This window comes from Trametes versicolor (genome assembly GCF_000271585.1).
Source record: "Trametes versicolor FP-101664 SS1 unplaced genomic scaffold TRAVEscaffold_9, whole genome shotgun sequence".
Taxonomy (NCBI): Eukaryota; Fungi; Basidiomycota; class Agaricomycetes; order Polyporales; family Polyporaceae; genus Trametes; species Trametes versicolor.
This window is the reverse complement of record NW_007360329.1, coordinates 1,919,017-1,932,993: the sequence shown is the minus strand read 5'-3', so window position 1 is coordinate 1,932,993 and position 13,977 is coordinate 1,919,017. Positions and strand designations below refer to the sequence as shown.

Here is a 13,977-nt window from a genome sequence, read left to right as displayed (position 1 = left end):
GCTGATGGGCCCCGCATCCGTCCATACAATGTCGGGCGCGATGCAGTGGAAGACGCAGGATCTGAGCAGCGCTGCGGCGTCTCCGTGATCCTCCCGAGCAGCTCTTACTGCATCGTTACGCGAAGCGCGTGTTCCCCGATGCCCAATTTCCCATTCTACGGAGTGTATGTGAGCGGCGAGGGGGCAGCGCGACCGGGACCGCAGCTTATCCGAGCGCGCCACGGGAGAAAGCAGCGCAAGAATTCGAACCTGGAAGAGAGGGAGAAGGGCGTATACGTACTATAGTCCCCGGGCGCACATGCCAAGCGCGTGCTGTCGGCATATGGCGGTTGACTTCGAGGTTCGCGACGCTGAGCCTTGCTCTCATCAAAGCTCATGCATTAATCACGACCATGACGAATTGGAGGCGCACCATGTGCACGACCGACGCACTTGGTAACTTCGAATGGCAATTCACTTACATGCTCAGGCATCACGAAGGGATATACTCATGTGTGCACGACCGACTCACCTGGGAGTTCAAGAATTCCAGTCTGGAACTTACCCGCACCAGACTAACAGACATCCTCGAACCCACGACACTGCATGCACACTCGAAAGAGAGAATCGCAAAGGAACACATCTATGAATGATTAGACTACAAGTATATACAAGACGATGCTACAGTACTTTGTGGTACCCCGCCCACACCCTCGATTTTGTACGCGCCGCGCCGAGGGCCGCTGGTCACAGCGTTCACAATTGGCAGTGTTCGACAGGGAAGATGGAAATGATATGCAGGAGCAATGGGCGATGTGGCAGTGGAGGATGAAGCGGGATGGGGGACGCGCGACAGCGACAGCAGGGGTGCAAGGAGCAAGGAGAAGACAGCAGGTACAACGGACCGGGAAGCGGATGCGACGAAGGTGACGGGGAGCCCGGGGACCAGAGAAGGAAGGTAAGAAGCGTCAGTTGGGGGTGGGTGCGCGGGGGGACCAGGACTAGCGGGGGCGAGCGGGGCGGGGCTAGGACGATGCGGGCATGGAAGTATCCAAGTGTGCGGCGCGCGCGGCGGGCGGGCGGAGAAGAAGCAGGAGAGGAACGAGCGTGATGATGATTACAGCATGAACGAGTGAGGTATATCCAGTGAGTACGATGATGATGCAACGAGCGTGTGTGTGAATGCAGTCCAGCAGTGCGACGAGAAGGAAATGCAACGAGTGTGTGAGCGAGATCGGGGCGCGCGCGCCGCAGCGCGGAGAAGACTATGCGGTATCGCCGAGCATGCAATGGGGTGAATGTGTGTCCTGTCCTGGTCGAGAGAGCGCGCGGGGAGAGAGGGGGTCGCGCGGGGGTAAGAGGTTATGAGATGTAGGACCACGCCAGGTTGACCCGGCCGACGTCCTTGATGACCACCTGCGCCTGTATGCGGCACACCTAGCACCCCTCATCAGCACTGCGCCCAACACGCCCAAAACAGACAGGCGACTCACTGTATCCGCGACTTCCCAGTCCTTCCAATAAACATGCAGGCTCCCATCCTCCTTCCGCTCGATCTTCCGCGTCGGCCCAAAGTGCTCGCACCACCTGATCACGTTCTCCACGCGCCGCTCGCGCTCCGCCGCACGGTGCCCCGCGTCCTCGCTCGCCTCGAGCGCCGACGACGCGCGGCTGAAGTCGCGCTCGAGCGGCGCGCCGCTGATCACGAGCTTCTTGCGCCGCCGGCGCGGGCGGCCCTTCAGCGACGCGAAGAACGACTGCGAGCGCGGCGTCGGCACGAGGAAGCTCGGCGAGGGGGTGCTCGGCGACGGCAGCGGCAGCGTCGGCTGCGGCGGCGGCGAGTTCGGCGTCGTCGGGCGCGACGGGATCTGCAGCGTCAGCGACACGCGCGGGGGCGAGGGTGGGGGCGAGTCGTCCTGCGGGAGGAACGGGTTCGCGGCGAACACGGGCTCGTCCTCGAACATGCACGAGGGCGCGCCTGTGCCGAACGGGTCCATGTCGGGGAGCGGCGAGTGCGAGGTGGGCTCGATGGGCGTCGCGAGCGTCGACGCCGTCGAGCCGCCCGAGGAGCTCGAGGACGACACGGAGGGGGCGAGTGCGCGCGGGGGGAGGACGGACATCGAGAAGGACGGGCGCGAGGGGGTGTGCATCGTCTCGCGGGAGCTGGAGCGGCGGATGTCGAGCACGTCTGAGGAGCCGCGGGGCGTGTTCGGCGGGGGGGAGGGCTTTCCACCAGAGCCCGCGCGCGGGCGGCCGGATATTAAGCTCAGGAGACGGTCTCGCTTCGTGGCCTTGCTAGCCGGCGATGCTGATGTAACATCAACGGGGACGTGCCGGATTCGGGGGCGCGACGCCACGGAGTCGAGGGACCAGCGAGACGCCAGGGCGGCCTCCGCTTCTTCGTCTGCAGGGCTGTCGAAGGGTGAGCAGGTGATGGCCTCGCCGGGTGAGACCACTTCGGACTCGGCGCTCGCCGTCGCGTCGCTCATCAGCGAGGGGAGCAGCGTGGGGGCGGGGGCTAGCGAGGGTGATGGCATCGTCGCAAGCTCGGCTAGGTTGCGCAACTGGGGCGTCGAGTGTGACGTCGTGAGCGTTGGGAGTGTGGGTCGCTGTTTGCGCCGCGGACTGGAGCTGATCGTATGGGGCGCGGGGCCAAATTCATCAGCGGTCCGCGGGAGCGCGGCGCTGCTGCTTCGGCCTCGTCCTGTGGGTCTGGGGGATGCCCGAGGAGGAACTTCCTCATCTGCGACGTAGACCGCGGACCTCTTCTCGGTCTCAGTTTCGCGCTCTTCGAGCATCGACATCGTGGATGAGATGGAGGGGAATGTCGCATGTCGCTGGGTGCTTGGCCGCGCTGGTTGCGAACTTGAGAGTGAGGGCGTATGCGAGCGTGGAAAAGGGCGAGGCTTCGGCGAGCTAGAGAGCCTCGAGGATAGCCGCGGCGAGGGTGGCGGCGTCTGCTTCCTCTCGGAAAGGAGACTGCGCGGCGAAGACGAGATTGGCGACGCAAAGTAGGACTTCGCGGGCGTCGGGGGTGGCACCAGAGGCAAACTTGGTCGCGTACGCAACCTCAGTGGTGGGACAGGCAAAGGCTGGAGAAATCAGGTGAGCACACCCATCACATTGGACTGATTCTACAGACAGCGAAGCGAGCTGATGAGAGGCTACAGCGCGAGAAGCACCGGCGGACACTGCGCAAACTCTCGCTACTTCGCGCGATATACACGGACAACAACGGCATGCTCGCGTTGTGTTTTCCCATCTCCGCCATCGACCGCCGGCCGGTGTCCGCGCACGGGCAGACAGCACCCGCGACTTGTTCTTTCTGACTATGCCCGATTAGGACGAGCGAGAATCTCGGCATCCGCCGGAGCCACGTCGGTGGAGACAACCGATCGCAAAAACCCTGACCCCCGGACTTTCCCCCGCAACCACGCAAAGCACGTCGGCGGCGTCCAAAGTCAAAACTTTAGGCTCATCAGATGATTTCGCCACAATCGTCGCGGTCCGTGCACCAACACATCCGACGATGAGACGGGGGCGAGCGGACAGTCGCGCACGCATGAAGCCAAAGTGACATCGGCGCGAGTGCGACGCGCCCGAGGATGCGCGCGAACAGAGCGACGAGACATGTTGTGACGGAAAGTGTAAACTGTCTGCTCACCTTGTCATAGTCGCTGCGCATGGGCTGCGTCAGACTCTGCGAGCGCGTGCGCGGGGTCGAGGGCGCGGACGGGCGCGCGCCGAAGAACGTCGGGTCATACACGTATGGCAGACACGCTTCTTCGTCTTCTTCCTCAACTATGTGCGCAGTCAATCAGCGACCTTGTCGGGAGAAGCGGCAGCGATGAACTTGCCATCGAAGAGGTCCGGGATGCCAATAACGGCATCGGCGGCCTCCTGGAGAGCCCAGTTGTACTCTGTCTGGATCCAGCGGTCCGTGTCGTGGTCGAGGTACGCCGACTTTTCCGAGAGCGGGGCGACGTGGTCGTCCTCGTCGCTGCAGAAGCGGTTGTCTGCGTCGTAGCCGAGCTGCTGGAGGAGCTCGAGTTTCGCGTCGAGTTCGCGCCGCGACGCGGCAATGCTGCGTGACGGGAGGTGGGCAGGCATGCTGGCAGGGTGTGGTGAGGTGGACGGAGGAGAGACGCGTCGAGGTGTGCACGCCGGCGCGTGTCCGGCTAGCAAGCGAGGATGATGGCGCGTGCACTGTTACGTATGGCGGCGGTGTCGTTGTCGGCGTCGGCGTCGGCGTCGGGGAGCGGGAGGAGTGAATGGGCGGACGCGTCGGGGGAGGGTGGGGGCAGGGGCGGGGGAGGAGGATCAGCGGGAAGGGACATCTGGGTGGAGGTATTTGAAGCGAGAGCTGGATTCGGAAGCCGGGGGACGTTGATGCTCTTCGCTTGGCGCAGAGTTTGATGAATATTCCGCGCAGAAGGGCGAGAACCGCCTGCCCGTTTTGCGCTCCGGCTTTTTTCGTATTTCGCTCCCATCACCCGTGCATTATGTAAGCCCCACACCCGTCTCGCCGCCGGCCAATCGCACGCCCCGCTCACCGTTACTCCGCCCACGCGACGGCCCCGGCCGCGCCCTGCGCCTGATCGCCTCCGCTCCCGTGGGCGGATCCTCCCTGCTGCGCGAGTGCGCATATTCCTCCTCAAACACAGCCTTGGCTCTTCAGAACACCCTCGCGAACTCCTCCAGATACGCTAGCTGGGAACATGTGCGAGGAGTTAAAGAGGATATACGAGTACCGTCGTGCGCATACCGCCGCGCTGCATTGCCTCTCTCTCTCCTCGACCCCCCGGTCTCCCGCGCGTCGACATCCTGTCCTCCGGGTCAGTCGCATCTCTCCACGAGCGTGACGCTGCGAATCGAACCTCCCCCCGAATGAATGACGCCGCACCGCTCGTTCTCGGGGCACTTGCCGGCCATGCTGCGCAAGCTTCGACCCATGTATGAATTGTCGTCGAATTGGAATCCGCCTGCCTCGGCTACAGACGCCGTCTTGGAATGGCCGCCACACAACCCTCCTCTCCTGCATGCAGCCCCCTTCCGCCGCGCAAAAATGGCCGCGTTCCCGGTACGTGCACGCCCACCAGCGCAGCGCAGCGACGTCCTTCCGGCTCTGATCGTGTGTGACCCAGATCGTCGCCGCCGTTGCTTGCTGTGACGATGCGCCCCCGTTTGGCAGCGGGGGCACTCACCCGTCGCCGAACCCCGCACCTCCGAGTCTCTGGCCGAGCACGACCCGAAGAGCACGATACCCACAGCGTCTGCAGCATTTGCCACGCCAGAGGTGTCGGTGTCAGTTTGCATCTGGGTCATACGCACGCGCGTGCAGATACGGAGTGCAGGATTAGACACGCCAGGGTCCGGCGCGGGCGGTGCCTTGCGCATGTGCAACATATGATTGTGCTCACTTCCGTGCCTCCTCTCTGCTAGCTAGCCTCAGCTCGCGCTTCCTTCTCAGTCGAATCCAAAGCCACAACCCTCGATGGACGTCGACGACGGTCATCTCCGCCCACCGATTGAAGATTGCCTCGATAGTGCGGCCGCACGCCTTCTTCATTATGCCCGCTTCGCGCCATCCCTGAGCGATCCTCTACCGCCCCTCTACGGTCCCCTGGCTAGCAACGCGCCGGCCCACTGCTGCTTCGCGCAGGCTCTCTAGCACCGCCATCACGCCTGCCCTGTGTTTCCCTCCCGCGCCCGACGCTGGCAGCTGCTGCCAATCACCCACCCCGTCAGCCACAATCCCCATATGTCCACTCCGTCTGGACCGTGCTCCATGCCTCTGCCTCTGCCCATGTCCCGCACATTCAGAACTACCAGGACCAACAGCCGGGTTCACGTTCAACGTTCGGCGCGAATGCACCCGTTGCGTTCGCGCTCCGTTCTCTCTCCGCCCGAAACCCTGAACCTTGCTATCTTCGACCGCGATCACAGCAATACACCCCGGTACTCCGCGGCCGCAATGCAAAACCGAAAACCACACTCGCCTTACGGGCTGCCCGAGGCGGGCTGGGCGAAACCGGCGATCGCAGCCCATCCCTGTGGGCCGTTCATTGTGCAGACGGGAGAAGGCCTGCGTGCGGTCTCGGCGACGTTCCGTGCCGCACACCGTTCGGTGCATCCCCTTGTGCTTGTGCGACGGGCAGCCTCCCTGCGTTGATGCGATGCGTATGCCCTGCGGTGTCGTCAGAGCTAGAGCTTAACCTTGCACTTGGCTTGGGGTCGCTTGGCTGGCTCCCGCGGAACCCACAGCGATTTGCAGCCGCGCGGTATGTTCGCGCGGTCTGTCGACACGCCGGTGTATGGCGCGGATGTATGGATGCGCGCACGCGCATGTCCTCTCCGCACACCCATCATCCTCCCCTCCCGCACATGATATCGAACACGATCACGGCCACCGCAGAAGACGTCCGGGCGGGCAGGACGTCCCTGCGCGGCCAGCCTACCCCCGGAGGCTTCACGGCCCCCGCACTGGCAGTCCGGGGTGCCTTCGATGTCCCCTCGCGCAGTGCTCCCCTCCCCTCCCCGCTCCCCCTCCAAAGTCCCAACGAGGCGCACGCTCCTCCCAGCAGGGAACCCGTTCTCCCGCGTGCCCCCGCAATCTACCCGTCTTCGTCAACTTCACTCAACACTCCGCGCGCTCACGGCCCGGAAAGGCAGCCGGGAGGCGTCGTTCGGGCGCGCCCGCCGAACACGGAGGTCGCTCGCCCCGTTCGACACCGCGCCCACGCCCACGCCCACGCCCACGCCCACGCCTCGCTTGAACTTCGGCGGTGCACCCGAGCAGGGAGCACGCCCGGATCCGGCGGCCTCGTGGCGCGCATCCGCCGTCATGCGTGCCTCAGGGGATCATACGGTGCGCGCCGCTCGGGAATAACTTGCGTAACTTACCAGATGTGCGCACGCGGTGGTGCCTGGCGCGCATCTGGTATTCGCGTCGGCGAGCGTAGCGAACGCACGGAGCTAAGGCCAGAACGCCTATTGCGCTCGGTGCGTAAAGGGCGCGCCGTTTACAGTATTAGAACGCGCCGTTTACAGCAGCAGGAACGCCGTTTACGCCCACAGCCGCGATAGCAGAGGCTTCAGTGGGACGCGCGAGCGCCGCCTTGCCCACGGTGCCGCTCTCGCCCTTGCCTTGAAGGCACCACCGCGGGGCTTCGCCCTTCGACCGTTCGCGCGCGTAAGCCCGCTCGCGCTTACATTCGCGCTGCGCTTCGCGGGGCCTGCTTCGATGCAGCTGCCCCTGCCGTCGCGCACCGCCCGCCGCCATGCCGCCGGAAGCCACCTAGGCCCTTCGCCTCCCCTACAAGTTCGTATTCCCTCCGAGCACGATGTCGCGCGCGTGCCCCATCGGGCAGGACGTGCGCACGGCTCTATCAGACTCTCGCACGCCGAGGCGCGCTCTACGAAGGGATGATTACGCAGGAGAAGCATCTGTCGTAAATGAAGCAGCGTCCCTGCGGATGCCAATGGCCTACGCGACGTCGCTGTGGACGCGTTCTCGCTGGAAAGCCCGAGTGCGGTCGGAGATGTAGACGTGGTGCTCGAACGAACGAGCACCGGCTGCGCAGCGCACCTCCCCGACGTTCTTTAGCCCCGGTGCTTCTGTGGTGCGCCATCTGCCTGAGTGCGGTTGTCGTTCGTCTCAAGAGCCCGCGCATCTGAGATTACAGAACACCCCCAATGCGCAAGGGCCGGCGGGCCGGCGGCGGCAGAGTGCAGAGGCACGTATTCCACCCGCACGCCAAGTTGGCCCTCTCACCGGCACCCTCTTTACTCTTCGCGCGCGCAACAGGTCCCGCGAACATGGCGATCGCGACATCGACATCGACCGCTCCGAAACGACAGCCCTGGGCCAGGGCCCGATGGCGTGCCGATGTGCGAGTGCGGACCCGACGCGCTTCGCTCCGGGGTCGGCGCGCGCCCCTGCTCGGCGACCGATATGGCATTCCCCTCGAGAAAGGGCTGCGCGCCCGGCCGTTCCGCGAAGGGCCCAGGGATCGCGTCGATGATCGAAGCGTCGCGTTACGACATCGCCGGCAGACGCGGCTTCGGGGGCGCGCGCGCACACGTCCAGCCCCCGACGTGTGCGACGTCGCTCGCGCTGCGACTCTGCTGGTTCTCGCTCTGGTGCTCGCTACGGCTCGCTTTAGCTCGACAGAGGGGGTGGTTGCGTCGATGCGGGGTGGGTATTGACTCGCCGGGTCCGGCGGCGGCTCCGGCCTGTTCGCGTCCAGGGCGTCGGCGGAGGTGTGTTCTCACACCGGGTTCCGAACGTTGCTCTTGAACCGTTTAGCGATTGTGGTGCTGACGCTGCTGCGGGATACTGTTGCGCCGGACAAGTGCACCAAGGTACATGACCTGCTGAGACCTGAGACTGCGGTTGCTGAAAGGTTCATACGCGGACAGCTTGGGCCGACACAGAGGTCCCAGGCGTACAGGAGTGCAGTTCGACATGACGCGCAGGGTTGGAACGCGCGACTGAAGAGGTAAGCATAATCCCTTTACACCCAGAAGTTCGTAAGCGTGACTGACTATGAAGTGCATGAATCGCGCTGGAACCGAGAAACGTAGCGCGTTGCCCGCCCGCGGATCGCAGACTGTGGCGGGTCCGTAGGTGCATGTCAAAACCCAGCAATGTTCACTGCGCCCTTGGGGCCCGGCTACTCAAACACGACGACCTCAACCATGCATGCCCTCTTGCAGCCCTGCGGCGCACCCGCCGCCCGCGCGATTCGCCCCGGCCATCATGTCGCGCTCCCTCTCAGGGCAAGCGCACGTGATGGGAGGCGCAAGTCAAGGTGCGCCGATAGGCAGGGCGTAGACGCACTTTATGTAGTCGATCAAGTCACCGGTACGTACGGTACTACACGACGTTGACACGCACCCCCAGCTGTCTCGCGCGTGTCATGTCGGACTGGAACTGGGAGGGCCCGTCAGCGACAAGCCGGGAGCTGATCCGTCGGCCTAACCTCGTTTGACGACCATATCGCCCCCGCCGGCGGAGAAAGCGAGCAGGAGAAGGGCGCAGAGGTGAGTGTGCGGTCGTAAGATGGTGGAGCCGGCGCTGATTGTATGTCTGCGTCCGGTGGCACAGAGTTGCGGGCCTGGATGATGGTGGAGGGTCTTCGTCGACCTGAATCTCGAGTCCCCGACCGGTGTGCGGCGCCAGCGCGCGGGGTCGCCCCCGCAATCCGCAGGCCGCAGATATCGCTCTCGCGCATCTCAGCCGCCACAGGATATTGTGCGCAGACTCCATACTTCTGTTCTACGCTTTAACACCACCCAAGCAGGATAGCAAGATCGGCGTTCGTCACTTCCAAGTATCCCTTGGACTCCGAGAGCTTGCGACAGCTTCTTTCCTCGCCGCGACATCCGACGGCGACCTCGCTCCGCACCGACAGAGACTCCCGCGCTGCGAGCTGGCTGTCTGCCGTCTGCACTGCTCGCTTCCCTCTTTCGTCGACATCCAAGCACTGCGGCATTCTCGTTCAAAGACAGTCTAAGACACCTTTGGAGCACACCCACCCTGATCAGCATCTGCGCAGACAAGCATTCGATGCTCACCCTATTCGACACACCGACAACTTACAGCTAATCATCCTATGGCCCTACAGCCCTGTGACGTCCCCAAGTTCCGTCTCTGTCAAGAAGTACTGTTTCAGTAATATAATCCAACATGTGCTCGCACTCACGCTCAACTACTAGACGCCGCGCGAACACGATCAGCTCCTCCCGAGCAGCTTCTCCAGACGTCTCCCCGCGCCAGGCAAGTCCCTTCCCCCGATACATCCTCGGAACCCGCCCCCTCTGCGCCGACCGAGGACGCCGACGCGCTTCTCCGTCCATCGCTTGAATGACCGGACGCGGTCCCGCTTCCTCTCTTCTCCCCCTCGCCGCCCACCAGCATACGGGCGTGCTGCTGCTCGATACGGCCAACCCACGCGCGCCCGCACGTACCCCAGGCTGCCGGCACCTATAGCGGCGTGCAGAAGCCCTTCAGACAAGCACGCCCAGGCTTCTCTCGCCTGGCGCGGCACGGACCTCGACGTCAGGCTCGCGAGCACAGACTTCTGTGTTCGGGGAGCCGGTGCGTCATGGGAATAGTGGATTAGTGTGCGCCCCCGCCTGTACGGTGGAATCGGCAACGCCCTTGCTCGTATTCGTGTCTGCAGGGAAAATCTGGGAGGGCGAGGCTGCCGTATTGCCGCACTGTGGCCGGCGATCGCGCCGCAGCCGCAGCCGCTGCCGCCCAACCCGCTGCCTTCGTATCCGCGTTCATGAGCACATACTGAGTACGAAGGCGGGCGTAAAGTAGCAGCAAGCTCAAAGTACTTGCCGCTTCTGTCCGCCTCGTGCTTGTAGGTTTCGGACGCCCCCCGCACCTAGAAGCCTAGACGCACGTAAACGCATACGTATATTCTACTGCGGTACGGAGGTTAAGTGCGCGATCGACTTGCTCTTCTGAATCCCGCGACCGCAGGCACCCGCAGGGTACTTACATACCTCCCCGGCCTGCGGTGTGCTAAACAAGGGTCGACGGCGCAGGGGATCGCGCAGCGATCTCTCGCCCCGTCGGGCCTGCGAGCACCTGATCCCGTGCGAACGGCACCGTACGTACATACGCGCGCACCGCCCATATGCCGTTAGATGAGTGCTGGCGAGGGCACGCGTGGAAGCCGGGGTGCATACTTTGCGCGGGCGGCGGCCTGCTGGCGTAATATATCTCATATCAGCTTTCCCTGCCAGTATGTTCGGGGGCTGTCGTGTGTAATATGTCGGCCGAGGTGTACACTGGACAGCGGGAGAGGTTCCCGGAAGATGGGAGACGGAAGCGAGGGGCGATCCTGGTGGGCGGTGCATTCCGCATGTCAGCGACATGGCCTGTCCGTTCTATCTCCCTCGCGATATGAATCGATGTGTTCGTCGTGTCGCGATATGGGCGGCGTTGTGCGCCAGATGGCACGGCGCGCGGTGGAAGAGAAGATGCGCAAGTACGATGGCGAAGGGCCGCTCCGTCCACGGCCAGACGTCCTTCAAGTTGCACCGCCCGCTCCCTTCGGGTCTCGGGCAGCCTCTGCGCGTAACGTAAGTGCAGTGGAATACGGAGTTGACATACGAGGGAAGGTCAAAGGCGTGGGGGCGGTCATGAAGTCCTGGAAAGCAGCGGCACGGGACACGCGGTGAAAATTTCCGGAGGGGGCACGTAACGTACTGAACGCTCTGGAGTCGCGCCTTCGTAAGCCCATGGCCATGGGTGCATGATCGGGTTCTTGTGCGGAGAGGGTTGACGTACTTCTTCGCAGTGGCTTAAACTCTGATTTTGAACACGAATCCCGATACCCCGCCCGATGCTGCTGCGACCACCTTCTTGCAAGGCGCGAACGCCAGGGGTCAGACTCAGGGCGAACAGCGCGATTGCAAGGATTCCCGCTCATCCCCCTGAGGAACGTCATCAGTGCGACCAGGGCCACAACTGCATGCACCTGACAGTCGTCATCCTGGATAGTCTGTGCGACGTACTATACGCAACCCGCGCAGCGCGAGTCCGATGGAACGCCCGGTGAGGCCAGCGGGGTACGACGCAGCGGAGACTGTCGGACGGAATAGGGCTCTACTCGACGTCTTCTCCCATCGGGCATGCGCTCGCGATTCAGTCCTTCAGTCCGCGCCCCGATGCCCCGCTTCTGTGCAGCGCACTTCTCCTCGGAGCTCGGCGCGTCGCTGGCTGGGACCCCACAGCACCCCATACGTTGCGCCGTTTGTGCTGCTGCACCTGCGAGTGCGGGCTGGACGGTAATTAAGCGTCTCGCAGTGCGCGTCCAGGCTTCGGCGCGCGAAGCGTGCGCCGTCGCGCGCTCATGACGCCCGCGAAGCCGTGATGCAGCCACTGCGCCTTCCAGCGCTGCCCGATGGGGAACAAGCGGAACGGATGATCTTGGAAATCAGAGCCTGGTTCCGTCCGCGGCGAGCGAGTGATCTCGATATGATGCAGCAGCATATGTCGTTCGGTGTTGGCGACGAGGTGGTGAACGGTGCAAAAGCCTCCGTTGACCGCGGAGTGGACGAACGGCCTCGGAGCTGGAGGCTCGTCTGCAAGGTAGGATGCCGGTGCGTCGAGGCCCTCCAGATGGTTGTGTGCCCAGCCCAGTTCCGGAGGCAGAGGGGGTCTTCACTCGATCGCGTGCCGTTTTACCGGCGAGGTTGAAGCCCGAAATGAGTGTTCGGTCGGAGCCCGTGTGTAGTTGTGGACCAGGATTTATTACGCGCTGTCCCAGTGTGCGATCAACCTCCTGCCAGATAAGTGCGATGGCTTGTCCGGAGCCCAGTGCATGCAACACGTTACTCTGCCCAGAAGGGCAAGCGTTGTAGTTCACCTATACGCGACTTCGACCACGCCTACACCGCGTGTTCGGATTCTTCGCCTCGCTGGGAGCACGATTATCATTGCGAAGCGACGCCGTTGGCCTCCGGTATCGTATGGATGACCGGAGGTGGTGGAGTGTGCCGTGTTCGTGCGAATGCTCACCTGTGCGTATGAAGCGATTGTCTCCATATGGTGGTGCGCGAAAGTTTTCTGCCACATTCTGCCGTATGATGGGGGTCCTGGTTGGTTCTGAAAGGAAACACTACGTGGACCCACCTCTGCCAGCGCGCTGTGGGCTAGATAGATACCTTTTCGCCATTCTCCTCGCAAACGGTACCGGGTTGCGCAGTCGATATGTATGCATGTAACGTTCTGGCTGCATCATCGCCGTCTATTCGACCTGACGTGCGCACGCTACGGTCCAGAGAGCTGCAACTGTCGTGAGTCTTGCAAGCAAGACACATGCACTAGATGCACCGGGCCACGGCCGAAGGCCACGAGTCATCCGGTCAAATTTCAGTCGCGGTCACGCCCCCGCGTAGACGTGCACCTGCGCGACGCGTTAGCTGAATGAACTTATCCGAGGAATGGCGTATCGAACACTCGGCTGTGACGTACCTGCCACGACTCCTGGCTTCTTGCTTCTTTGCTGCGTTTTCCCTCATCTTCACTCTTCACGCTGTTGTCAGTGTTGGACATCGATCGACGTCGATCGGTTAGGTTACTCTTCGTACTTGCTCCTGAAGCGACGCGCCCTAGTACGCTCGCTCGTATCAGTATTCAAGATGGTCGGTGTGTCCCTGCTAGCTTCAGCTCGGGAGTTCTACGAATGGTATTGTATATGCTCACGAGGATTCGTGGTCCTAGTCGAATCTAGCCCGGGTGGCCAGAATTCGAAGAACATGTCACCCTGTTTGCGGGGAAAGATCGAGTCTTCCTCTTCACACCTGGACCACAGCACATACGATCGGTTTCAATTGACGTCTATACACCTTATCTCGAAGCAGCGCACATATTGACGTCCATATTCAGCATGGATGTTGAGGTCACCATTCAGATATCCACGCGGCCTGTATATAAGGGTCGTGTAAGAACCCGACGGTTCTTACTTACTACCGGCACTCCCTAGTGCCTGGACGGGAACGTCCACTTCAGTAGGAGAAGGTGTTCTCCGGGAATCGCGGAGAACCAGCGCATCTAGGCGCCCGTAGATTAGATACCGCCATTCATGTATCGTACGTAAGCGTACGGCGCCCGAAGGTTCGGGCCTCGGGCGCCTGGTGGGGGCAGAGTTCTACCACCCCCCACCATCCAGCGAGTACGCCGAGCAATCAAGCCCGGTCCAGAGTACTTGCGGGATTCGGGGAGTCGTGGGACTCGCGTACACTTACACTTTTTTACTCTAGCCGCGACGAACGAACTTTCGTTCACAGCATCAAGTTGCTCGACGTCACCACGTCATCAGAACATCGGACGCCTTACGACAGCGTCCCCAAATGGATCCCACCCAGCCTTCCGGGAACAATGGTCGCCATGGGCGACCTGTCAGTCAACCCGGTTCCCCACGAACAGCGGGTCCGAGCGCTGCCAACGCACCGCCCGGCCCCGCGGCTGGTTCT

The 13,977-nt window shown here is 62.8% G+C and overlaps 2 protein-coding genes across 2 annotated transcripts; one reads left to right on the top strand and one right to left on the bottom strand.

Annotated features, from left to right (window-relative positions):
• Positions 1 to 788: 788 nt before the first annotated feature.
• TRAVEDRAFT_73672 (uncharacterized protein) lies at positions 789 to 4,228 on the bottom strand. Its single transcript, XM_008043350.1, has 4 exons — positions 3,837 to 4,228; positions 3,644 to 3,780; positions 1,473 to 3,071; positions 789 to 1,416 (listed from the first exon to the last, which is right to left on the bottom strand). The coding sequence occupies exons 1-4, from the start codon at positions 4,087 to 4,089 to the stop codon at positions 1,342 to 1,344; spliced, it is 2,064 nt and encodes a 687-aa protein (XP_008041541.1). The 5' UTR covers positions 4,090 to 4,228; the 3' UTR covers positions 789 to 1,341.
• Positions 4,229 to 6,484: 2,256 nt separating this feature from the next.
• Positions 6,485 to 6,868, top strand: TRAVEDRAFT_50493 (uncharacterized protein; the record flags this gene model as incomplete). Its single annotated transcript, XM_008042978.1, has 1 exon — positions 6,485 to 6,868. One exon carries the CDS (start codon positions 6,485 to 6,487, stop codon positions 6,866 to 6,868), a length of 384 nt encoding a protein of 127 aa, XP_008041169.1.
• Between the last annotated feature and the right edge of the window lie 7,109 nt (positions 6,869 to 13,977).